At 37.7% G+C, this 26,624-nt stretch overlaps 1 protein-coding gene across 2 annotated transcripts; it reads right to left on the reverse strand.

The window, feature by feature from the left end:
* Positions 1-2,971: 2,971 nt before the first annotated feature.
* Positions 2,972-25,354, reverse strand: LOC310733200 (alpha-2-macroglobulin-like protein 1). Of its 2 annotated transcripts, none has more exons than XM_083554231.1 (34): positions 25,197-25,354; positions 24,134-24,314; positions 23,797-23,953; positions 23,548-23,600; positions 23,314-23,334; positions 23,044-23,212; positions 21,711-21,795; positions 21,476-21,602; positions 21,156-21,270; positions 20,892-21,001; positions 20,545-20,712; positions 19,725-19,961; positions 19,468-19,531; positions 19,228-19,373; positions 17,820-17,969; positions 17,228-17,407; positions 16,868-16,946; positions 15,762-15,927; positions 15,458-15,683; positions 15,012-15,138; positions 14,607-14,728; positions 13,848-13,899; positions 13,426-13,509; positions 13,071-13,247; positions 12,700-12,781; positions 12,333-12,489; positions 11,879-11,953; positions 11,629-11,791; positions 11,224-11,417; positions 10,646-10,861; positions 10,329-10,447; positions 4,462-4,775; positions 3,769-3,874; positions 2,972-3,642 (listed from the first exon to the last, which is right to left on the reverse strand). In XM_083554231.1, exons 1-32 carry the CDS (start codon positions 25,271-25,273, stop codon positions 4,643-4,645), a joined length of 4,212 nt encoding a protein of 1,403 aa, XP_083410357.1. In that variant the 5' UTR covers positions 25,274-25,354; the 3' UTR covers positions 2,972-3,642; positions 3,769-3,874; positions 4,462-4,642. The 2 variants fall into 2 exon arrangements, with proteins under 2 accessions (XP_083410357.1, XP_083410356.1); XM_083554230.1 differs by having other exon boundaries at positions 19,228-19,376.
* Between the last annotated feature and the right edge of the window lie 1,270 nt (positions 25,355-26,624).

Here is a 26,624-nt window from a genome sequence, read left to right on the forward strand (position 1 = left end):
ACCTCCATCCCACATTAAAATGTTTGTTTCATAATCACCGCATTCTATTTTCCTTTCTTCTGGCCTTGTTCTGTGCAGTCTAACGCTTATCAGTCTGATGTTTAGTAACACTCGCATTTTTATCGTTTTTTGTTCCTTTAAATAAAACATAATCTGACAAAAAGAATCGATGCCCTTGCAATAGGAATGTATGTAAAAAAAACAACAGAATATTAATAATTAATATATATATATATGATTTTATGACCAGTTTCATAACAGTGGAATGAAGAGTTTAACTGCTGACCTTCATTGTAAAACATTTATAACATTTCTGACTCAAAAACATCATGACATCATCTCATCTCCGTATCCGTCACAGAAGCATCCAGTGGCCAATTATACAGTGGTGTTTTGGACACTTGCTGTGAGCTCTGGCTGGAGAACCCAAGCAGTTCGTGCTGCATATGTTTGACCTGTGAGATTTGATTGACCACCGCTTGTGTGAACGACACAAAAAATAATGTTAAATAAACAGAAAGATGAGATGAATAACAATTTATTAGAATCCATGAAGAGCCATCAAGGGTTGAACAAAAAAACATAAAAGTAATGAATCTATGTGCTTGTATTGTGGACATGCTGGACATTGGTGCTCTTCTGATACCAAAAGTCAAGTCAAGTCAAGTCAAGTTTATTTCTATTGCGCTTTTCACAACAGACATTGTCTCAAAGCAGCTTTACAGAAATCAACAGTGAAGGTGAATGGTGTGTGTTTATCTCTTATGAGCAGCATGGAGACTGTGGCAAGGAAAAACTCCCTTAGATGTTATGAGGAAGAAACCTTGAGAGGAACCAGACTCAAAATGGGAACCCATCCTCATTTGGGTTACATCAAGAGTTTGATCATAAATCTTTCAACAATACAGAACACTGGAGAGTGAGAACTAACATGAGTACTGTAGTATAAGATTATAAGTAAATGTTCTTTTAACAGTCTTTGGTATAAAAGTAGGAGCTACTGAGCTCAACATTTGTGATCATCACAAAATCATCAAAAGTGAAGGTCCATCACAGAAAAGAGAGACGTGTGATGGCTCCAGCTGCAGCCAGTGAAATTATGAGGTTCTTCATTCCTGTCAGAATCATCAAAAAATGCTACTACAGAGACCTTCATTGACTGGTTGTGGCTGGTGATTGGATTGATGAGATCTTAGTGAGGAGATACACGGATACAAGGACTTTCTTCCCCCATCCAAACAACCCATTAGAAATATCTGAAGTGCTTCAAAACTACCATAACAATCTCTTTCATGGACTTTGTTGTGTCTCATGAGAGCTTTATTATGCACTAGACCACGATTAAGGTGATTACAGAGTGATTATAAGCCACCTTTTTTAAAACACAATGTGCAGAACACAACTATAAAACATCACAGATATCTGAACAGACTTCTGATCGAGGGTCATCATGTTCCTCTTCTGCTATTATGGCAAACAGTCCTTAAACTCAAACACAAGGGGAACAGAGAAAAAGAGAAACTGCTATTTATTTTCTTGAACAAACACAATATGTTTTAATTCTGTATCATAGTAATGTTTGGACTGCTGTATTTCTCCACTGCATGCAGAATAAAACTAAACCAAACACCCTGATATCCATATTCTTCAGTTCTGCTCTTAAATAAATGACACATTTCCCCAAAAATATAAACACCATTCATGCGTTTTCATTTGTTTTATAGATCATTTGCATGACCTGAACAGAACGTCAGATACCTGTTCAGATGTAGTGAGAGGTTTAATTGTTCTCACACCAGTCAAAGCCTTAAAAAGAAATACAAAGGTGTATGTTTGTATATGTTTGGTGCCTTTTTAACAATTGATGAGAAGAATAGCATTCGCTAAACTGAATTTAATTCCCCATTGGCTGTTATTCTGCGCAGATGTTCCACTAGATGTTGGATTAAGCTTGTGGAGAGTTATGAAGATTCAGCCACAAGGCTGTTAATAAAGTCAGTGACTGAAGTTACTGATGTAAGTGAGAAGGTGAGGAGGTCTGGTGTGCAGTCAGTGTTCACATTCATATATGTTCAAGAAGGTTGAGGTTGAGATCTATAGCAGGTGATCTTTCACTCCAAACCCTGTTAATCAGATCTTCATAGAGCTGGCTTTGCGCACAAAGGGGAAACGTCATGCTGGAACAGGTTTTGGGTCTCCTAGTTCAAATGGGGGGGAAATTTCAAGCTCCCGAATCCAAAGATTATATTTGTGGTAACAGTTTGGGGAAGAATCACATATGGCTGTAAAATGCTGGTATCCCAATACTTTTGTCCATATTTATATTTATATATATACTGTATAGTTTTTATACACAATAGGGCCCTCGAATTTTCTGAAGCAGGAATGGAAGAAGAGGCAAGTTTTAAATTTACAAGTTAAACCCACACAAATTATTATTATTAGTTATTAATATGAATATATTAGCACATGACAACCCACAATAAACACTATATATATATAAAAAGAATTTTTTTATAATTTTATTTATTTTATTATTTTTTATGTGTATATACAGTATATATTTTAATTGTTGTTTTTTGTCATTGTATTTATTATTGTGGTTTGCTCCATTTGATTTATTAAAGTTGGTATTTTAGATTTACGTCCTACATGAATAACACACTTGAATATACTGCATAGTTTTTTTATTCTGTCATATAAGCAATTCGCTTGTTTTGTGTGTGTCAAAAAATGCGTATCAGCTGTCCTGGGGACATTCATTTACATTTTTAAGCAGTTTGCATTCATCAAATTCACACTTTATTTAAAGCTTGATGAAGAAGGCGATGTCAGTAAATCACCATTTTTCCTCTGATATGTGCAGATCAGAAAAACAGATACACATAAATTAATAATTTCAGCAATTAGAAAATTTATTGACAGGTTTAATTGAACTTTTTTGAATGCTCATTACATATGACTTTATTCATTTCACTTCAACAGATTTTATATCAGTTTTTGAAGAGAGAAAAAGGAGAAGAAGAAGGTTTGGAGTTGTAGAACAGCGAGGAAGTTACACCTCTAGAACTGTGGAGAAACGAATACAAAAATACAAAATATGATTATGCAGCTTTTAACATTAAGATATTTTCTAATATTAAATAAATTGAACAAGAACAGTACCTAAAGGCATATAAAGGAATTTACATTGTAAACACTTCATTCACAGTATAACGTTTAATCACTGAAAGCAAATGAAAAAAAGGAATCAGTTTATTAATGCCATTATTTTGGAATTTGTTCATTAAAAGAAGATTGATGTAGTGATTTGGCTGCTTTTTATCAACATATTAGTCAGCACCTCATATCGAATGTCATTAAAGATTATAAATGATTGATAGAGTGAACATTAGAGAGAAATTGTATCTTTATTAACATCAGATTGATCTTGATTATTAAAATAAATCATGAAGACAAGAAGAAATGAAACACAACTAGTTACTGACTTTTTGTTAAAGGAAAGGTTTTGTTTTGTTCATAATTAAAATACACTCTGATGATTCCCATAAACATAGTAAAACTGTAGGAAAAGCTCCTTCTGCTCATATCCAAACCCTCAGGCTTCACACGGAGACGTGTACTGAGTTGTCGCTCTCGAACCTTCAGAGAAAGAAGGAAAAACAGTCATCAGGATTTAGTTCTCACATGAAGATGTGTCTCATATCACAGATGCACTATGAGGCTTTGTGTAAAATTGCTTTGGACAATGAAAAGAAGGTTACATACTGATCTCGTAGTAGTCATAAACCTTCACAACAGCTGGTTTCAGCTTCTCCACTAGAAACTCCTGAGTCATTGTGAGTTTGTACACCATCTCACGATCTTTTGTTAGCTAAACCAGACGGAGATACGAAAAAAAGCACTTTATAAATGTATAATTGTATTAATGTTTTATTGTATTGTGGATTTTTCAGCAGTTTTCCGGTTTTCCAGAAACTTTGTGATTTCTCTCTAAACTGATAATCTGCCTTTTGAACTTCAAGAGAAAGAGGAAAACTGTGCTCGGTCTCTGGAAGGAACGTGACTGGGAGGAATCTGGAGGGAGGGAAGAAGGATCAGATGCTGCTCTGTCAAACTCATGCTGGAGCTATTTATGATATTCTGCTCCATCAGCCTCTGGAGGGATCTTCACTGGAGAAGTTGCTTTCTTTTTGTCCTCAGCTTTTCTCTTATTAGAGTAGAAAGAACATGCCTGAGTAAACTCGTCCATCAGGCTGTTGGGACTTGAGCATGTTTCCATTAGAAATATTTTAAAACTAGAAGTCTTGTTTTTGTTTAAATGTAAATGTGAAATGACCTGAATGTGGTGATGTTTTAGACAAAAGCAGTGTTTTTCGTGTGTGTGTGTGTGTGTGTGTGTGTGTGTGTGTGTGTGTGTGTGTGTGTGTGTGTGTGTGTGAGAGAGATATAAGTTCTTACTCCACTCAGGTAGATGATTATGTTGCCCTCATTTTGGTCCACACGTTTCATATTTCCACGATTCAGCTGAAATAAAGATATGATCATTATGATGTTCTGATGTTCAGAATAAAGTATGGCTCATCCACTTATGCCTGATACCAGATGTTTTAAATAAGTATATAAATATTTAGATCAATGTTCATGATATACACGTGCAGTGAAAGGTTTTAATTACATCTGCAAGCTGCACAGACGCCACGTCCACTGTGAATCCAGAAAGAGGCTGAACTTCAATAACCGCCATGTTGGTTTCCATGCATTTACCGTTATACCTGAAATTAAAGGAGCATTACTTACATTCTCTTCATTTATCCTGACATTTCTTTGTCTTAATCATTTTATCTTAGAGGCATGTAAACAAAAAATATTTCATAGACAATCTGGAGAAGTTCAAGTTCTAGTTTATTTCTATTGCACTTTTACAATATGATGTGACGTAGCTTCCTGTGTTTGACTTGTTTGCCGCGAGTTACGTGTTTGTATCTCTCGGCGTCTTTCAAACAAACTTTGCTATCTATCTATCCGTTTTTCCTCTTTTAATAATCCTTAATTGTTTTTGTCTTCCTGACTTGTGCCTGTAGTTAGTTAACTCGCCTATTACTAGTGTTGTTTATATTTATTTTCTCTCACTCACATCTCTGTATAATAAATCTGTTCGTGACGATAAGCACTATGCCGGTTGTTTGTCTGCATTCGAGCACAGGTGAGGACTCGTTCGAGTTGCAAACGGTGGCGTTGGAGATGGAGGCATTGGAGAAACAGATTCGCGAGCTGCATGTAAAGCATGACCGGCTGCGAGAGCGGAAAGCGGCGCTGGAAACATCCCGGGCGGACGCGCACTCATCCCAGGTAAACTCCCAGGTTGAACCTAACGCTCCCAGCACATCAACTCCGCGTGCTTCTATGCCCAGGCCCAGCGCACCTACAACTCCGGCACCGGTGCAACATGGACCCTGGATGCGACCGCGGCGGAAGAGACAAGCCAAGCCCCGATCGAGGACGTCTCCACCTCCACCACCGGCCTTCGAGATCTCGACCGAGAACCGCTTCGTCCCCCTCCGCGAGACGGAACGCGACACTGTTATTCTCGGAGATTCCATCGTCCGGCATGTCCGCGCTACCCGAGCTAAAGGTAAGGTGCACACTCGCTGTTTTCCTGGTGCTCGTGTTCTGGATGTCGCTGCGCAGGTACCCGCGATCCTGAACGAGAACTTCGGAGCGGTTGTTCTCCATGCCGGATCAAACGACACCAGGCTGCGGCAAACGGAGATCTTAAAGAGGGACTTCAGGATCCTGGTGGAGACGGTACGCAGCACATCACCCACAACGAGGATCATTGTGTCAGGACCTCTTCCCACTTACCAGCGAGGGGCTGAGAAGTTTAGTAGACTTTTAGCTCTAAATGAATGGTTACAGTCATGGTGTCGAGAACATAAACTTCTCTTTGTTAATAACTGGAACTGTTTCTGGGAGCGTCCTAGGTTCTTCCGCCCTGATGGCCTGCACCCCAGCAGAGTTGGAGCAGCAGTGCTATCAGATAACATCTCTAGGATACTACACACCATCTGACTGGTAAGACATCAAGAAATCTTCAACTATAAGAACACGCATACTACAGACCAAATAGTTACAAGTTCACACACAGCCCAGTTTATAGAAACCGTATCTATTCCTCGTGTAGTAAAACCAAGAATTACATACACAAGATCCAGAAATAATCTTATTGCAGTTAAAACTGAAAAATGCCAGATAAACAAACACAACAAAGTTCTAAAGTTCGGTCTTTTAAACATTAGATCACTTGCACCCAAAGCACTGATTGTAAATGAGATGATCACAGATAATAATCTCGATGCACTCTGTCTCACTGAGACCTGGATTAAACCAGGTGATTATATGGGTCTAAACGAGTCGACACCGTCAGGATATGTTTATAAGCATGAGCCCCGTCAGACTGGTCGTGGGGGGGGTGTAGGAACCATTTATAGTGCTTCTCTTAATGTTAGTCAGAGATTAGGATTCAGCTTTAAATCATTTGAAGTGCTCGTTCTTAAAATTGCACTTTCAGAGATGCATAGAAAACTCGCTCTGGTCACCGTGTACAGACCCCCAGGACCCTACGCTGATTTTCTTCATGAGTTTGCTTGTTTTCTCTCAGACCTCCTGATCAGCTTTGATAAAGTGCTGCTTGTAGGAGATTTTAATATTCATGTAGATGATGAAAACGATGCCCTAGGATTATCATTTGTCGATTTACTAAACTCTTTTGGAGTTAAACAAAACGTCACCAGACCAACCCACCGTTTTAACCACACACTAGACTTAATAATATCCCACGGAGCAGACGTCACTGATATAGATATTTTACCCCAGAGTGATGACATCACAGACCATTATCTCCTACTGTACACACTACCGGTAGAGCAGATTAACCGTGTTTCACCACGTTATCGACCTGGTAGGACTATTATTCCAACCACTAAGGACAGATTCATAAATAACCTGCCTGATTTATCTCAGTTTCACATTAAACCCATAAATGCTGATCATCTTGATGAGATGGCGAACAACATAGACCTTATCCTCACTAGCACTTTAGACACTGTTGCCCCCATCCGGTTAAAAAAGGTTCGAGAACAAGCACCTGCACCTTGGTATAATAGTCATACGCATGCCCTAAAGAGAACAACACGTAATCTGGAGAGAAAATGGAGGAAAACTAAATTGGAGGTATTTAGAATTGCGTATAAAGACAGTATGCTTAGCTACAGACAGGCGCTAAAAGCTGCTAGAGCTAAACACCTGAGCAAACTCATAGAAAATAACAAAAACAATCCCAGGTTCCTTTTCAGTACAGTCGCTAAATTAACAACAAATCAGGGATCTGAAAAATGTGTTCCATCACAGTTTAGTAGTGAGGACTTTATGAATTTCTTCACTGAAAAAATAGATAACATTCGAAAAACAATTGTGGCAGTTCAACCTCTGACAGCATCTCCCGACACAATCGTACTTACAACCCCACAACTACACTGTTTTACATGTATAGGACAGGAAGAGCTGTATGATGCTATTATGAAAGCTAAATCAACAACATGTCAGTTAGATCCAATTCCCACTAAACTACTGAAGGAAGTGTTATATACAGCTGGTGAGCCTCTTTTAAATATTATTAACTCCTCACTATCGTTAGGTCATGTCCCTAAATCCCTCAAGTTAGCAGTTATTAAGCCCCTCATTAAAAAACCTAATCTGGATCCAAACACGCTATCGAATTACAGACCAATTTCAAATCTCCCATTTATGTCTAAGATTTTAGAAAAGATTGTCGCTGCCCAGTTATGTAACCACTTGCAGGAGAACAATATCTTTGAAGAGTTTCAGTCAGGTTTTAGGCCCCATCATAGCACAGAAACTGCTCTAGTTAAAATCACTAACGACCTGTTTTTAGCTTCAGACCAAGGCTACATCTCCCTATTAGTTTTACTAGATCTTAGTGCTGCGTTCGACACTATAGATCATGATCTTCTCCTCGATCGCTTACAGAATTACATCGGTATTCAGGGACAGGCATTAAGCTGGTTTAAATCCTACCTGTCCAATCGTTACCATTTCGTAGATTTAAATGGAGAGCTATCCAGGATAATGCTAGTAAATTATGGCGTGCCACAAGGGTCAGTTCTGGGACCCCTGCTTTTTACAATATACATGCTTCCATTAGGAAATATTATTAGAAGGCATGGAATTAGCTTCCATTGTTATGCTGATGATACCCAGCTATATATTTCATCCAAACCAGGCGATACAGCTCAATTAGCTCGCATAACTGAGTGTGTTGAAGAAATAAGAGATTGGATGACCCATAACTTTCTGCTATTAAATCCTGATAAAACGGAGATTTTGCTCATCGGCCCAAAAAATAGTACACAGAAGCTCCAGCATCTCAGCCTGCATTTAGACGGTTGTTCTGTAACTACTAGTTCAACGGTAAAAGACCTGGGAGTTATTTTAGACAGCAACTTATCTTTTAAAAATCACATCAATCAAGTTACAAAAACAGCCTTCTTTCACCTTAGAAATATTTCTAAGCTAAGAAATATGTTATCTATATCTGATGCAGAGAAGCTCGTCCATGCGTTTATGACCTCTAGAATAGACTACTGTAATGCATTACTAGGTGGATGTCCTGCATCATTAATAAACAAGCTTCAGTTAGTTCAGAATGCCGCAGCAAGAGTTCTTACTAGGTCAAGAAAATACGATCATATAACCCCAATCTTATCGTCCCTACATTGGCTTCCTATTAAGTTTCGAATAGACTACAAACTACTGCTACTCACTTATAAAGCACTAAATGGTTTGGCTCCCATGTATCTATCCAGTCTCTTAACACGCTACAATCCGTCACGCTCCCTGAGATCTCAAAACTCTGGGCTTCTAGTAGTTCCTAGAATAGCAAAGTCCACTAAAGGCGGTAGAGCATTTTCACATTTAGCTCCTAAACTCTGGAATAGTCTTCCTGACAGTGTTCGGGGTTCAGATACACTCTCCCAGTTTAAGTGCAGATTAAAAACATATCTTTTTAGCAAAGCCTACACATAACACACATCACACACATCACATCACAACCTTGTGCTCCAGAACATCTGATCACATGCACATTATCAACTTGTGCTGTTAATATCATGAACAGCAGCTACGCTAATTCCTCTCCACTGCTTCTCTTTCTCTCCCCATCCCGAGGCTTCCTGAGGTTTGGCCAGCTCCAGTCACGTCCCACCTCGTGAAGATTATGGACCTATGGATGATCATGGAGAAGTAGATGCCGAGTGTTTAAAGGCCCTGGCATGGAGAAGCTGATGCTGGATCTATGATGATCACAAATTGTTCTGTATTGTTGAAAGATTTATGACCAAACTTTTGATGTCACCCATATGAGGATGGGTTCCCCTTTGAGTCTGGTTCCTCTCAAGGTTTCTTCCTCATATCATCTAAGGGAGTTTTTCCTTGCCACTGTCGCCACGGCTGCTCATCAGGGACAAACGCACACCATTCACCTTCACTGTTGTTTTCTGTAAAGCTGCTTTGAGACAATGTCTGTTGTGAAAAGCGCTATACAAATAAACTTGACTTGACTTGACTTGACAATAGACATTGTCTCAAAGCAGCTTTACTGAACTAAAGAATTAAAGGACATGTGTGTGAATGAGAGGGAGGGCAATGGAGGGGTGCGGTTGCAGGGAGAAGAGGTGGAGAAGGTGGAGGAGTTCAGGTACCTGGGGTCAACAGTGCAGAGTAATGGAGAGTGTGTTAGAGAAGTAAAGAAAAGAGTGCAGGCAGGGTGGAGTGTGTGGAGAAGATTGATAGCAGGAGTGATTTGTGATAGAAGAGTATCTGTGAGAGTGAAAGGGAAAGTTTATAGGACTGTGGTGAGACCTGAGATGTTGTATGGATTAGAGACAGTGGCATTGAGTGAAAGACAGCAGGTGGAGCTGGAGGTAGCAGAGCTGAAGATGTTGAGATGTTCGTTGGGAGTGACGATGATGGACGTGAGATTGAGATGGTTTGGACATGTGCAGAGGAGGGACATGGGGTATATCAGTAGGAGAATGCTGAGGATGGAGCCACCAGGAAGGAGGAAATGAGGAAGACCAAGGAGGAGGTTTATGGATGTGGTGAGGAAAGACATGCAGGTAGTGTGAAAGAGGCAGATGTAGGGGACAGGGGGGTATGGAGACGGATGATCCGCTGTGGAGACCACTAATGGGAGCAGCCGAAAGAAGTGTAAATGTGTTTATAGGTTATATATATACAGTAAAACTCACGTGACAGTAATTGTCAGTTCCAGAGATGGATTTGGCACCTTGCAGTTTCCAGATGCTGAGGCTGAGATGGTGAATGAAGATCGGTCAGGAGGAGGAGGTATGTTGTAGTGCACAGTGAACTAGAAATAAAAAATAAACAATAACAATACTAATTATCCAAAACTGGTCCCCTGATATCCTGTGTAATTTATGACGGTTCAGTTCAGTTCCGCTCTTTTTGTATAGAACTTTCCCCAGTTGTCATTGTCCCCAAGCAGCTTTACAGAAATAAAGATACTGTGGTGAATGAGGAAAGTGTGAAGCGTTGGTGTACAGACCTGAATGTACACACAGCCTTCACCTTCTACAGTGATGTTATAATCTCCAGGAACCTTATCCAGGTAACTTTCCTGATACAGCAGCCTGTTACTCTGATTGATGTTAAACGTGGTAATCAGCCCTGACACTGATGTTATTACAACAGTTATACTTCCAGCTGGACTGTATGAGGCAACACTGTATTTTGCCAGAGCCTGAAGAGCCACCACAGTGTCCTAGATGATGGGAAATAGTAAAAAAGAAACAAAAGTAACCGTGTAATGTACAGTGTCCAGAAATATTTGCCAATAATTTTGGTTTATTTTAAAAACAGATGTTTATAAATAACATTTTGGGTCAAGAGTATATTTTTAATGTGCGGTCATAGTGCTCTTGTGACCCCTGGCAGCCCTTCACTGTCTTGAATTACCATAGTGGTCTACCATGCTGACATGAAAACAAACCCCAAACCCAGATTATCCAGGGTTAGCGGGAGGTGAAACCCCATCTAGAGACTGACTCAAATGTAGCTTGTAAATGAAATCAATTTATATTCTGGAAAAATGAGCACTTTTAAAAGTGTGAGGTTGATTTGTACCTGTGTAGATGCGAAGCCTCCAAAGGCGTTCTGTTGTTGAGAAATCCAACGGACAATGCCGGCACAGTAACCCAAATCAAACCCAGACATCTCGGGTCCAGACATCAGAGCCAGAAGCACATATGAAGTCATTTCTACTTCTAAAGAGTCCGTCATTGACCCATCATCTGTTCTGCTCCAGTGCCTTCCACCTCCTGAGGAAGATTTTAGACACACACTAAAGTTATTGACTCATTTTTCTCTAACGAGAACTAAACCCACACATTATACATCAAACTCATTTCAATCAAACGATCATCTCCTAAATAATCAATACACTGTTCCTGTAGAGTGCCACATACTGACAACAAACTTCAACACAAAACACTGGCCAACACACAGTAATATCAGAAGCAGCACACATACCTGAAATTATGGCCTTCGAATCCAAGTCTGAGATGAGTGTGTCCATCATCACCTGATCCCCAGCAAGGGTGAAGGTGTAGAAGAGTAGAGCCTTGGCATAGTTGGAGTTCACCTGAGTGTATGCGTTCTTCAGGCACGTTAGACTGTTGGCCACGACAGGATCCTGCAAAATGTAGCTTAATTATTCAGTGACCTTGACTATAATCTTAAAGTCAACATACTTGCATACATCCAACTTCAGTTTACTCACTGTGATTGAATAACTGAGTTCCAGCATTGAAGCCGTGATGTATGCGGTAAGGGTCACCTCATCATTCACTCCTCCCTAAATGAGAGAGTGAGAGAAAGAGAGAAAGAAAGAAAGAATTCAATAACAATACGGAGTTAATAATGTGGTGGAAAATTCACAAAAGATTATGGAAGGAGTTTCCAATTTTAGTGATTTTTTTTAATGGGCAAGTAAACCTGTCATTTTTTAGACATTCAAATCAGAAGATTTTTTTGTGGTTTTTGCTTTTGTGGTTTCTTGATAAAATAACAAACTGCATACCCAGCAGTAAACTGATTAATAACCATTAAATACCACTATAAAGAAATACAGAATCTCAAATAAATATAACAGAGTAATTGGTGCTACATTGCAGGGTCATAAGAAGAATAAAATGCTTTCTGGGACAAAATGTTATTAAGACTGGTCTCCTGACCTTCATGTCACTGTGAAAGAGTTGTCCCACTGAAGCAAAGCATCCATTAGCCATCTGCTGCTGTCCGAGCCAAGTCTTCGCCTGATCCACGAACACCTGGTCTACAAAGATGTATTTCTTTGCTTTCCCAAAAGATTTCATCACGAAAGCCGTCAGCCTGAAAACAATCATGATCATGAACTCTATTTGTAAGGTAAAAAACACATAGCAGGACATCTTGTGCATGTTTACTTTTAGTCTTCAGATAAATATTTCCATAATAAGGCTTCATTTATTGGGGCTTTTTTTAATATATATATATATACATTTGCTGACTTATTTGAGTCTTTTTTTTTTTTTTCTTTTGTTCGATTTCTCTGCAACTCACCATGTGTTGCCTGATGGGTCGCTCATCCCAAAAGCACTGTAAGATCCATCATTGTGTTTATAGTTCAGTTCTCGCTGGTATCCTGTGCAGAAGATGAGACATGCAAAATATTGTTAGCACTGATATTTGTTTAAATCTCCTAAAACCAGACATGCCATTTACACTTAGAGCTCTTCAACTCAACCAGTAAACTACCCATTACCCTGAGTACTCTATGGTACTCCATACCATTTCTTCAGTGTTTCATACATAGCTGATGTCCTCGTCTACACATTTATAATTTGCATGTACAAGCTTTCATTTTGTGCACATACTGTAATCCTTAAACCTACAGTAATAGAGAGATGGGCTTTTTTCTAAAGAGTTCTCACCGCTCACAAGGTAGGTATCTGCTGTGCTCCTGATTGCAGGTGTGAGCTGGTTGGTGCTCTCCAGATACTCCAGGATGAAGATGTTGGGGGCAAAACGCAGCATGTTCTGCTCTCCACAACCGTACGGCATCGCCAGGAGACTCGCCAGGTTTTTTAACGATCGGCCCATAAGATCTCCTGCAGAGGGGAAATGTTAAGATAGTGTTATTATAAGAATGTTTACAAATGAAGTTCAACATTTTTTGGGTTGTCTGAGAGAAAATAAAAAAATCTAATTCTTGTATTTGAATGGGAAATGATTGATAATTTAAATAGAAAAATAATAAAAGTTATTGATAACAGTTTATCAACTCACCCAGGACAGAGACTGAGGCTGTGGGTGAACCTTCTACAAATACATCAGGCAGGGACAACGAGACCATTTTCTTAATTGCATTACCTAACAGAGAAACAGAAACAAGAAAAAAACATGGTCTAAACTGATGTGAATCACTGAAACCACAAATTGTGCTGGACTGACACTTCAAGAATGCAATCAGGGATTCCTGCTCTAGCAAAAATTATGAAACCTGTTCAAGAGCCCCATTTTAGCCCAAATACAAACAGAACTGATCAATAAATAAATAAAATCCTCAGTTTTAAATAGGCTTTTTAAATTTTTATTATTATTATTATTATTTTTTTTTTTACTAAACACTTTCTTCACTGTAATCTATACTGTTTGTATATGCTCTTTGCAGTATATAGAAGGTGAAAGAAAAAAGGTGTGTGTCTGACCTGATGGACAGAGAAGCTCATTGTAGCTTTTAGACTGTTTGGTTCCTTCAGCCTGAAAATGGCAGCAAAATACAAATATATATTTTTATCAATAATTTACGGTTATAAATTCACAAATCTGAGTTACATTTGTATGACAGCTGTATTGAGACACTGAGCACAACTAAGAGAAGCTGCTCCAAACGCAACTGCTGGTCCTGAATGGACAGCGCCGGTTCAGCACTACTGGGTGGAAAGCTGGGAAACACATAGAAGAACACCGGGGCGGAGAAGTAGTGCACATCTGGTGTCAGATACTCAGTGCAGCAGCTCCTCACCGGGTTTGGAGAAGGCTGGAGGATATAAAAGGGCACTGGGAAGGGAAAAAGGAGCAGAAGTCTAAGCACTCTGCTAGCGTAGCATTAGTGGTCCAGGATGCAGCAGAGGAAGCGAAAACAACAGCTAAAATCTGCTCCTGCAAAAAGGCGAGAAAACCCTGTGGCAGACAAGCAGCATGCATTCATCCTTCTGTCCGCAGCTCCAGCGACCGTTTCCTGACTTCCCCATAACCGCTAGACTTCACACTCCACTCCACGTTTAACACACTCTCAAGTTTCACACTAATTAAAGAGCACGCCTAAGAGCACTTCTTCTGAGTCTGGTGTCCTGTGTTCAGCCCCTCGTAAGGCAAATCCCTACTTGAATCTAATGTATTTCTTAAATGGTCTGGATGCAAATCATGAAAACAATAATTATTAATAATATTAACGTAATAATTACCAGAACTTGCAGCATTTTAATGACTGAATCGATTCGTCCTTTCTCTGGTACAGTAACTGCATTTCCTCCACACAGCAGAGATGACTGCATAGCCTCCGCTGTCACTTTGATGCTTACTTGCCCTATAACAAACACATACACACACACACACATCCATCCACACACACACACACACACACACACACACACACACACACACATCCACACACACACACACACACACACACACACACACACACACACACACACACACACACACACACACACACACACACACACACACACAAACACACACACACACACACACGTATTTGTTTTAAAGGTAAAACATATACATAACATGAATAAGGTCAAGTTCCCATTCTGGCATTTTCAGTGTGCTTTAAGAATTAAAGTCTGATGTACCGAGCACCAGTGGGGTGATGGTCCAGGTGAAGGTCCAGTTTTCATCAGCACACAGACATTTTGTGTAAACGCAGTCTTTACAGGGTTTTGCTGCAAACTGTTTTGAGTTATCCAAAGTCACCTTCACCTTTAACACAAAGTTTTTTTTTGCTTCAGTTATCTGCAAATGAAACCAGCTTTTTCTTCTGCTGATTCAAGGACCAGCTGTAGGATCAGTGCTAATACATGCTTAAATAACACTAGAAGTCAGGAGATGATGTAAAACGCTAAAGAATGTTGTGTTCTTCAGGATAAATGGAGTATGTTAATCATTGGTTAATCACAAGTGTGATCTGCAGTTAGCATCATTAGGAAAATTGATGTGATTCAAAAGGTCAGATTTGTTGCTAAGAAAATAAATACATGGTTTGAGAAAAATAATGAGTAGACAAAACATCTGAGCTCACCATCATACAGCTTGTGATGTAATTGAAAACAGTGACTTTGAGTGAGAAAACTTCTCCTCGGATGACGGAGCTCGGCATGTTGAGGCTCACAAAGAAAGGCTGGAAAACCGTGAGCGCGGTTTTTGGGGCGACTCCAAACCCGACGGATGATGTACAGAATGCTCCAGCTTGCCACGTTGTGATCGAGTCCGGCGTGGTTTTATCAACGTTCAGCACGCCGGATGGACTGTAGAAGAAATAACAGCCAATTAATAATACAGACTGAGGAAAAACTAAAAAAAAAAAGTTTCTCATAGTAACACACCTGACTGAGACGAGATCCCAAATCCACGTCTCTGGGAAAAATTTGCGGATGGTAACAACCGGTTGGTTTGAACTTGCCAGCTGTTGAGCTGAAGCAGCTGTTGTAGTAGCTGTAGAAGCTTCAGTGGTCATGAGCATTGGTACAGCGGTGGCTTCTGCAACTGGGGCTAAATTTAGATTTACAGTAAGGTTTATAAATATTTGTACATTGACATAGTTTCTGTTATTTCACTGTCTAAAGTTAAAAGTAATTAATAAAAAGTACAGACTTTTAGCTTTAAGGGTACCTCCAGTGCAGTACCTCCAAACTGGGTGAATGGTTTGGTTTCCTATCCAATGAACCAAATTTAACTGGACATTTTGCTGGTCAGATGCATTCTGTTCCTATATTATTATTTAACTTTCCCTATTGTTGAGAGGGTTTGTCATGTCTGTGTCAAAGTAGGAATTAAGTAAATGAAGAGTAGATGCCACCTGAGAAAATACAGAGGGCTTCTTAAAGTAAACCACTGCCTCAAAAACAAGTTTGACAGAAGACAAGAATACAGTTTAAAAATATCTATAAAACCGTGTAATGTTGATGTACTGAGGAAACAAAGATCAATGAATACTGTGAGGGAAAGGATCTGCTCATGAACCAAAGCATAACACCTTATATTATAGTGTACTGTAGGCATGTACGGCAAAATCAGTGGTATGAACTCTGCATTGTACCGGGCTTCATTATCTGCTCACATTTAGCCAAATACTTCAAAAACCAGTGGCCAAATCAATCATCCAACCTGAATCCGATCGAGCTACTGGTTAAACTGACGACAAAACACCACAAAAACAAGCAGGAACTGAAGACAGGATGAGTTGAGGCCTGGAATCACTCAGGATAAAACACAGTGTCTGTTTATGGCTCTTATTACCAAATATGTTTAAAGCCGAACTTAGAGTTTAAACTTAAAGCTCACATTCGTTATTAAATTCAAATTTCACAATGTAATAAAATTTAAAGTTCAAACTCTAAGACAACTCGAATATCAATTGCTTTGTCAATGTTTATGTCTAAATATTTCTTGAACTGGCAAAAAAGAAAATGCAAATGGAGAAATCACTTACCACCCAGAAACATGAAGTTGTTAATGCACTCTGAAGGTTTTTTTATATTCGCGTTGGTGAGAATCTTGATTCCGACATCCTGAGAAAACAAGTGGAACACATGTTCAAAAATAAAAAGTTTATCACCACAAAAAAAACCACACCTCTGCCCTGAAGCTTTTTAAAAAACCTCTGACTGTTTCAAATCTCAGACATGCGAGACTCACTGTAAAACTTTATAATATCCCTTATAACAAATCTACACATTATTAAATATAATGTTCTCTTTGGTAAATAACAAAATATCTCATTAGACTTGTTGTTTTCTACCCGATAATTATCCTACACTAAATTACTAACTAGAACAGAATGAGATCGTACTTTAAAGATGTTGTACACGTCCACTTTTCCAGAGCTTGGAAAAAAAGTTAACGATCTTGGTGCCAGTTCTGCAAATGGAATTGTCCCGAAAAATGGGTTCCCCCAGCAGGGGTGGGAATCTTCTTCATTTATATTGTATGGATATCCTGATAACATCTGTAGAGGCAGCATGTTGAACACCTGGAATAAAAGTGTATGACATCATTTCTCATTATACCAGACACTATGATTGCCAGAAGTCCTAAATACATGTATATGTGTGTAATATTAGTTCATATTGTTGTCAGTCTTGTCCTGTTGAAGCTTTGATGTGTTGTGTGATATAACATGTTTTTCTCCTTACCAAAGCTGCTAAAAGTGATTGATTAAGTTACTACATCTTTGCTGGCAGCTAATAGAATGCAGATTTAATGTTTGTTTTTTTGCCTTAGAATTGTTTTCATTGACCCACACTGTGTGGACAGGAAGCCATGTGCGTGTACTATTTTTAAGCTTTGCCTAAACCAATTCCACTCCTGAAAGTCAAAACCGCAAACACATTTAAAATGAGTCATATGACTGAATGCAGAACATTTAAACAGTTGAAACGTACAGATTCGATGTTGAGTTCACTTTCTGGTTGCAGCAGCAGCAGACTCTGATCTATTGCCCTCACTGAACACAGCGAACCTGGAGCAGCTTTCAGCGTCATTGATATTTGATGAGCAGGAAGTTCCGTTGTAGCAGAAAACTGTAGGGACACCTGGAAAAACAAATCAAAATGAAAACAATTAATTAATTAATATTTACAGAAATAAACCAACAACCAAAATGTGTTCATTATTTAAAACCAAACGCAGTTTTGGGACACCTGACCTTTCCTGCTCTATGTGGTTCTTCTCCAAACAGTTACCACAAACCCGGAGGCACTCAATTGTACAGAACATCTTTCAATGCAGTCTAATAAAAGTTTGCGTTTACTTGAACTTGGAAACCCAAAACCTGTTCCAGCACTGCAATACCCCTGTGCACAAAGCCAGCTCCATGAAGATCTGCTTTACATGGTTTGGAGAGGACGATCTGCTGTAGAGCTCTGATCTCAACCCTACTGAACACCTTTGGGATGAAAGTTAATGCTGACTGAACCCCAGGTCTCATCAACTTCTCACCTTCATCAGTACCTGATTGTACTCACACTCTTGTGGCTGATGAACACAAATCTCCACAAGCACACTTCAAAATCTAGTGAAACATCTTCCCAGAAGATTGGAAGGTATTAGAGGAGCAATTTGGGACTGCAAACTGTTGGTGATTTAGTGTATCTATTGGCTTTTTTGTTAGTTTTTTACTTTACAATATGGCTGTTTATTTTAATATTTAACAGAACAGCGTTCATCTCTTTATTACTTGACGATGTATCATTTTTATTACCTGCTTTATCAAACTCAAACTGGAGCTCAACCAGGGTTCATGTTCACCCCTCTTACTAACGTCCTACTTGAACATCTGGGTTGGACTAGGTAGAATCATAGTTATTTTGAACTTCTTACATTTGAGAATAACTAAAACTGCTGTTTTTGTAGCTGTCCACAATCATGTCTCTGAGATCTGCAGCCAGATCCTTTTATATGGTTTGGTTTTTCACTCTGATATGCCTTTCAGCTGTTAAATCCTATATAAACCATTATGTGCTTTTTTGAATTATATAAAATCAATTAAATTTGTCACAGGTGGAGTCCAATCTGACTGTAGAAACATCACAAAGATTCTTTAGAAAACGATGGAAGGCACCTGAGCTACATTTCAAGTGTCAATAACAAAGGGTGTGAACATCTTGTTATCAAGTTCAGATCATAACTTTGTGTTAATCATCAGTCTAATCATTCTAAAATTCATCTTAGTCCTCAAACCTGCTTGTATAGAAAAGTGTCCTCTTCATGTATCTATTTGAATAAAGGTCACTTAATTGACAGAAAAACCTCGTTATCAAATCTTAAATAAAAAGTCAGTTAATTTCTGACCTTGTTAGCCAAACACAGCTGGATGGGATAATTCATGCTGTCTGCCACAACTTGCCCATTGTATAGGACCATGTAGATGACCACTTGAGCAATCGGAGTCATCTTTAACATCTTCTGCAGAGTGATGGTCAGCTCACCCTTGTGCTCTACTATAAAACAGAAAAATAGTAAGAGTGTAAGAGTAATATTACTACATTGGTTTTCCAGTTTTTCTGTAGTTAATATGTGATAATAACAAACCTGATGCATGGTTGATGTATTGTACGATACGTCCCTGCTGAACCAAATGCCCTTTATTCATCACCTGGACACAGTAAAATTAAAATTATTAAATTGTAATCCATAAAATAAAGTATTTGATTTGATTTGTTCTCATATTCAGTTAAACTCCTGCAAACACATTTAAAGTAAATGATTACAGAAACGTTACTTTTCATGGTGCAATGATTCGTGATTCAATTCTCATGTTATAATTTTAGAGTGAAAACCAAACCCACCATATAAGAGAAGGTTATGGCCTTCTGGTGTAGTTTAAGTGCAGTTTGCTGTATTAGATACTGAGCTTTGATGACAGCGTTTTTGTTACAGCTGAAAGGATTTGAGATGCTCTGCAACTGAACAAAATTCTGGCTCGTGGAGTAAAACGGCTGGAGCCAGAGGTAAGCTGAGGGGTAGTACGCCGTGAGCTTATTTGCAATGTATACAAATACTCTGTTCGTTGTTTCATACTGGGCCTGTGCAAAGGAACAATAATAAAGAAAAATATTTTTATCAGGTACGGACATGACAACCACAAGGCAGACGTATAACATTATGACCTTATAACATTCTGAGTGGTGAAGTAAAGAACACTGATGATCTTCATCATGACACCTGTTAGTGGGTGGATTTATTTATTAGGCAGCAGGTGAACATTTTGTGCTCAAAGTAGGAAAAGCAGGAAAAATGGACGAGCGTAAGAACTTGAGTGAGTTTCACAAATTGTGACGTCTAGACGACTGGGTCAGAGTGTCTCCAAAATTGTAGCTCTTGTAGATGTTCCTGGTCTGCAGTGGTCAGTATCTATTAAAAGTGCTCCAATGAAGGAACAGTGGTGAACCGGTGACAGGGTCGTGGGCAGCCAAGGTGTGGTTCGATCCAACAGACGAGCTCCTGTAGCTCAAACTGCTGAAGAAGTTCATACTGTTAATGATCGAAGTGTTACGACTGTTTTGTCAGGAAAAGAGGACCAACACAATATTAGGCAGGTGGTCATAATGTTATGGCTGATCGATGTGTATATATACACACACACATAAAGCTGAAGACTTCACCCACCTGTAAAGTTACTGACTGTGAACCCCACATATCAGTGTTAAGGGTTAACTCGATGATCCCTTGATCATTTGTCACCAGCTTCTGGACTGAATTTGTACCACCATAATTTGCAGTCAGATACACAACTTTCTTTCTCAGAGGATTGGATTTGGCGTCAGTCACTTTAATCTAATGAGGAAGACAAAAAGATCAGAAAACGATGTCAAAAAACATCTAACCAGTTAAATTATCATGAAGAGATGAAGATGACCTCGAATTCATACTGCTATTGAATTAATTAGACTACATACTGCACATTACATTTTAAACTGACAGTAATTTAGAATAAGTATCAATAAGGTAATTACTTTTCCATTATATTTCATTTTGGGCTTAAATACTGTCGGTGAATCTTCAAATGAAAGCATGACCATACTAGATGTTATCGAAGAACTGCTTGAACCTGTCAGAATCACTCCTGGAGAAAAAAACACAGCATTCACACACACGGTTAGGGTTCCAATTATTGGTCCAAATAAACAAAACAAAGCGATTTTAATAATATAAAAGCAAAGTTTAAAAGTATGTCATGCATTTATATAATAATAAAGCTTTTAATAACAGTCTCTCACCAGTTCCTTGTTCTTCTATTTCACACTGAGCAGTGATTGAAGGCTCGTAACGTGAATCGGTTATTGCAAAATCTTTCAGATTTAGGATGCGTTGTCCACAGCCCGTCTTGTCGGTCTAAAAAAAATCATAAAGTGTAAACGTAAGCAAGAAAAAAACACTTCAGGAAAGAAATCATCCCTCAATTTTGAAATGCTGACAAAGACTTGAAAATAATCATGTGCCTGAAATTGTTTACAGAACTGAATAACTGAACATTAGTGATGGAGATGTGTAGTGTTTTTTAAGTTTTTCTGCAGATTGAATCATAAAGATTACTAACCTTCATTTTATATTTTCTGCAGATGTCTGGTGTCGCTGTCATTCCTGGTGGAAGCCACCAGTATCTGTAGCTGTTATGGCACACGGTGGCCTTCACCATCCCATTCACTGGTTTCCCGTATGTGTATCTGTGAAGAATGGAAGAGATTATGGACGATTATGACGGATTTTAAATGTCAAACTTCTGAGCTTTAATAAGTTGCAGTTGAATTGGAGCGATGAAACAGAATACTCACTTTGCACAGACTTTCAGCGTAGCGTACTTGTCCAAGATGGTTATGATCGGAGGAAGTTTGACCGTGATTTCAAAAGTTGGCAGGACTGTAACAGATGGTGGTGCGTGGATTTTAATAGAAATGTAACCATGTGCTTTTATGCATTTTACATATCGTCCATTTTGATGCTTTCACTGTGTTAAATGCTCTCACATAAAGTATGTTTTTATATGAGATCAGAATATATCATTAGAAACCATGATTACATGTAGAATTCTAACAGCTGCTTCAGTGCTCCATAACAAAGCATTCCCTGATCACAGGGGGTTCCAAGAAACAGCAGAAGAACCTTTTTTTTTTAACCCAGTGGGCTGAATGAGTTCCTCTGCCCTCTCACTGCTCACTTGCTCTTCTTATTGATGCATCCATTGAGGAACCTTGTCTTGTAACAGCACATGCAATTATCTAGGATTTTATTGGTATTTTTTTTATATAAGTCTTAATGAGATGAAATAGATTTTGTCACTCAGAGTCTATTATGAGTATCATTACAGTGGGGTCTAAATAAATAAATGCATTGTAACGATGCAGCTTTCAGCAGAGTGATGTACTAAAATGATGGCTATCTGGGTGGTGGTCCTAAAGCAATGTGGACCTAATGAATTATTGAAGAAGATATGGCAGGAAGGGTGGCCTGATAGTCTCAGAACAGGTTGAGTCAATCAGTGACAATCCAGAGCCAGAATCCAGCAACCATTCAGGCTAAAATCATCCTTCCTTCTATCTCCAAGATTCTGTTGTAGCACAGCAGTTTTGCTAAAAACCTCCAAAGGAATAAATGTGTATTGTAGAGGTCAGGATTTTAATCATAGCACTGAATAAAGTGGTAAATAACCAATTAGTTGATATGATTATTCTTATATCTTTTTAGTTCTCACATTTCTCTGAAAAGAAATGCCTTACTATGAATAAAGTCTATATTTTGTTAGTTTTGCATTAGTAAATTAGTAATAAATAAAAAATTACATTTAGTAAAGAATAATTGGAACCATTGAATTCCAAAAGAAAATGTAAATTCAAGATGATATTTACAATAAAACTAAACTAATAATGTTGCCTACATGAAATAAAATTTTAACAAATATTCTAAAGAACCCCATTATAGTCACATTTACTGAGCTTGTTATTTTGTCCTACATTTTATAATATTATAAAACATTTGATCATAAATATAAATCATAAAGAAAATAACTGAGTTAAATTATTTTAGTTTTGATCATAATATAAGGATTAAAAGCAGATTATTGTACATACAGGAGACTAAACTTTAAAGATAAACCGGGTCTGTCTCTACCGTAGTCCTTGACTTGGAAGCTTTGTATAAGTGCTGTGTTTTTCTGGTCCCAGGCTGTAATGCTATAAATTCCTTTCATGGCCTCGGAGTTAATGGGGTACGACAGATCCACGATTCCGCTGTGAGTGGCGACGTTCAGCCACTGACCGATGCGGTTTGAGTTCGGATCCTGATAAAGATATATACATAAAGACCAATAATGACCAAATAACATGTTTCAGTGTTTTAAAGGGAAAGTGTGAGTGTTAAATCTGTCACATGGGACTGTACCTGCACTTCTATTAGAGGAAACTGAAACAAAAAAGACAGAAAAGCTTTTAGAATCACATTAAACCCAAAGTAAAAGTATATTGGCGACATCTATGCATCCTATATTCATAAATCATCACAATACATTTGTAATTTTAATAGAAAAAAAGACGTGTTTTGTTGGTTAAATAACTTGATTATGATGATTGATAAATATTCCTACTAATTTCTGGCTAAGAATCAAAATTTTCCAACCGTTTGTTGGTAGGTGAGGAAATTGGTATCCAGGGAGACGATGCGAAACTTCACTGCGGGAGAAACAATAAATATCTATATGATGCTTGTGCATTTCTATTCGAACTTGTTTTTAATACACAAACAATAGCTAAAGGCAGAAGGTCACATGACAGGGAAAGAGTCTTCATTACTACACACAGGGTTTTATTTCACATATCAGCAGTTTGTGAGGACACACCTGAAGCGTCCTGGTTTACACAGTGTTACCTGTTTGTCCTGGTTTGTAGATGGGTTTGTCCGTCTGAATCATGGCCAGTTTTGTTGAAGGATAGATGAGGATTTTTGTTGCTTTGTTTAGAGTTGTTTTATGCCCAATAATATGAATATTTATAGATGCCACTGTTTCCACAGTTACAACAGGAACCTGTTAGAAACAAAAAAAAAACCTGCTGCTACTACTTAAAAAATTCTGTATTTTTATTTGATTAAATTTGTAATTATTGATATGAAAATCAGTTTTCAGAATCAGAAAACTTTATTATTATTATTATTATTATTATCATTATTATTATTATTATTATTATTATTATAATAAAAAAATGACCTGGAATGAGACACATCTATAGTATTCTTGGTTTATAAACTTTTCCTTCAGAATGGAGACTCCCTTTTGGTTACAGTCGAGTTGCACGTCTATAGAAACAGGTCCAAGAGGGTTGACGGTGAGACAGAGCGTCTCTGTAGTCCCTCCTTCAGCCAGCGAGGTCACAGTCAACAGGTAAACACTGAGAGGAGATAGAAATGGAAAAGCAAGTAAGGCGACAGAACTGTATCTCCCTCGTTAGATTCACCAGTGATGACCATCATGAATAATATCATATATTACTGAGAGTGAAGCAAAAAACCAGCGAACTTAAAGACCATTTTTATTTACAAATTCACAGGTTATCAGTAAAACTGTGTACTGGACATTATAAATGCTGTTTGCACTCCTGTGTTACATCATTTCTACCGTATATTTTGCATATTATTATATAAGTAGCATGTGATATCTGTATAGTCGCCCGAAGGTCATTGGAGCATGAAGTGGAAAAAAAGTGTATTTTTTTCATGATTGTTGGTTTGAGGCAAAAAAAAAAATTATAGACACAAATATGGAATATATTATGTAGAATATAGACGCAATATACATACAGTATATTTATAATCTAATAAGCACAGGGTCATTATTTGGTCTGCAGGATACTGCAGCTTTATATTATTACAATCAACTTGAACTCTTTTCTAGTAATTCCTACTGGAGGTAAAGATTATGAGACTTTATGAGGTCACCAGCAAAAAAATGGTGATTTGTATTTGTTTTTAAATAAATCATGACAAATTTGTTGCACGTTAAAGAAAACTTTTCACACATTTTTATCGATGAAACATTTATGAGGTTAAAATAATTTACTGCTTTAATCTCTGAAGCTTGACAGCATATTCAATGATTAATAATTAATATATTATTCTTATTATTATATACTAATATATAGTTTTTTTTTATTTATTTTTTTATTCCGTTTATCATTCGGTTCATTCTGAGGAAATCACAATCAAACCCTATAAAAATGACATTTGTACCACAAATAAAGGAGGAAAATATGAAACGTATTAATGGGTCTTACGTGTCTTTGGAGGTCACCTGTATAATGACACTGGAAAAAAGCAGTAAAAGTGAAGAAAGCGCTCCAGAAGGCTCCATCCTGGAACAGAATCCAGCGCAACCCTACCAGAGAAGATGATGTTAGAGCGCTTCTGTTATTTATTAACCTTCACCACACCCAGATTTTTTTTAACCTCCACTTCTTGTAGCACTTCTTCTGGCCTTGCTGTGTTCATTACACATCACATGCCTCGGCGTATCGCTCGAGTTGTAGTTATCGGTAGTGTTTATTCAGTGAAATAAAACATTTGATTGAAAAGAACTAAAAGCTTCACAAAGGAATGTAAAACACAGATAAAACTAGATTTAAAACATTACATGATTTACAGTGTAAATAAATTGAAGTTTCCAGATATTTAATTATAATTAAGTGAGAATTATTCAGTGGCAGCATCATTTACTACACCACAGGAGTGGATGGAGATCTTTAGTAAAAGATCATGTGTTCGTGCACTGCATTGTATCGTATTGTACTTTACTGTACTGTACTGTATTGCATTGTATTGTACTTTAATGTATTGTATAGTATTGTACTGTACTGTACTGTACTGTACTGTATTGTATTGCATTGTATTGTACTTTAATGTATTGTATAGTATTGTATTGTACTGTACTGTATTGCATTGTATTGTACCTTAATGTATTGTATAGTATTGTATTGTACTTTACTGTACTGTACTGTATTGCATTGTATTGTACTTTAATGTATTGTATAGTATTGTATTGTACTGTACTGTACTGTACTGTACTGTACTGTACTGTATTGTATTGCATTGAATTGTACTGTACTGTACTGTATTGCATTGTATTGTACTTTAATGTATTGTATAGTATTGTACTGTACTGTACTGTACTGTATTGCATTGTATTGTACCTTAATGTATTGTATAGTATTGTATTGTACTGTACTGTATTGCATTGTATTGTACTTTAATGTATTGTATAGTATTGTACTGTACTGTACTGTATTGTATAGTATTGTACTGTACTGTACTGTACTGTATTGCATTGTATTGTACTTTAATGTATTGTATAGTATTGTACTGTACTGTACTGTATTGCATTGTATTGTACTTTAATGTATTGTATAGTATTGTACTGTACTGTACTGTATTGCATTGTATTGTACCTTAATGTATTGTATAGTATTGTATTGTACTGTACTGTATTGCATTGTATTGTACTTTAATGTATTGTATAGTATTGTACTGTACTGTACTGTATTGCATTGTATTGTACCTTAATGTATTGTATAGTATTGTATTGTACTTTACTGTACTGTACTGTATTGCATTGTATTGTACTTTAATGTATTGTATAGTATTGTACTGTACTTTACTGTACTGTACTGTATTGTATTGTATTGTACTTTAATGTATTGTATAGTATT

Source organism: Silurus aristotelis (genome assembly GCF_946808225.1).
Source record: "Silurus aristotelis genome assembly, chromosome: 11".
In the NCBI taxonomy this organism is placed as follows: Eukaryota; Metazoa; Chordata; class Actinopteri; order Siluriformes; family Siluridae; genus Silurus; species Silurus aristotelis.

What these genes read in the sequence shown, in the direction of transcription:
- LOC310733200 (XM_083554230.1), bottom strand. Translation starts at nt 25,273, where the DNA reads ATGGAGCCTTCTGGAGCGCTTTCTTCACTTTTACTGCTTTTTTCCAGT. An exon ending in GTGAACTCAACATCGAATCT is followed by an intron (nt 17,408 to 17,819) that starts GTACGTTTCAAC and finishes CTTTTATTCCAG; the next exon opens with GTGTTCAACATGCTGCCTCT. An exon ending in TCTTTCACAGTGACATGAAG is followed by an intron (nt 11,954 to 12,332) that starts GTCAGGAGACCA and finishes TCTCTCATTTAG; the next exon opens with GGAGGAGTGAATGATGAGGT.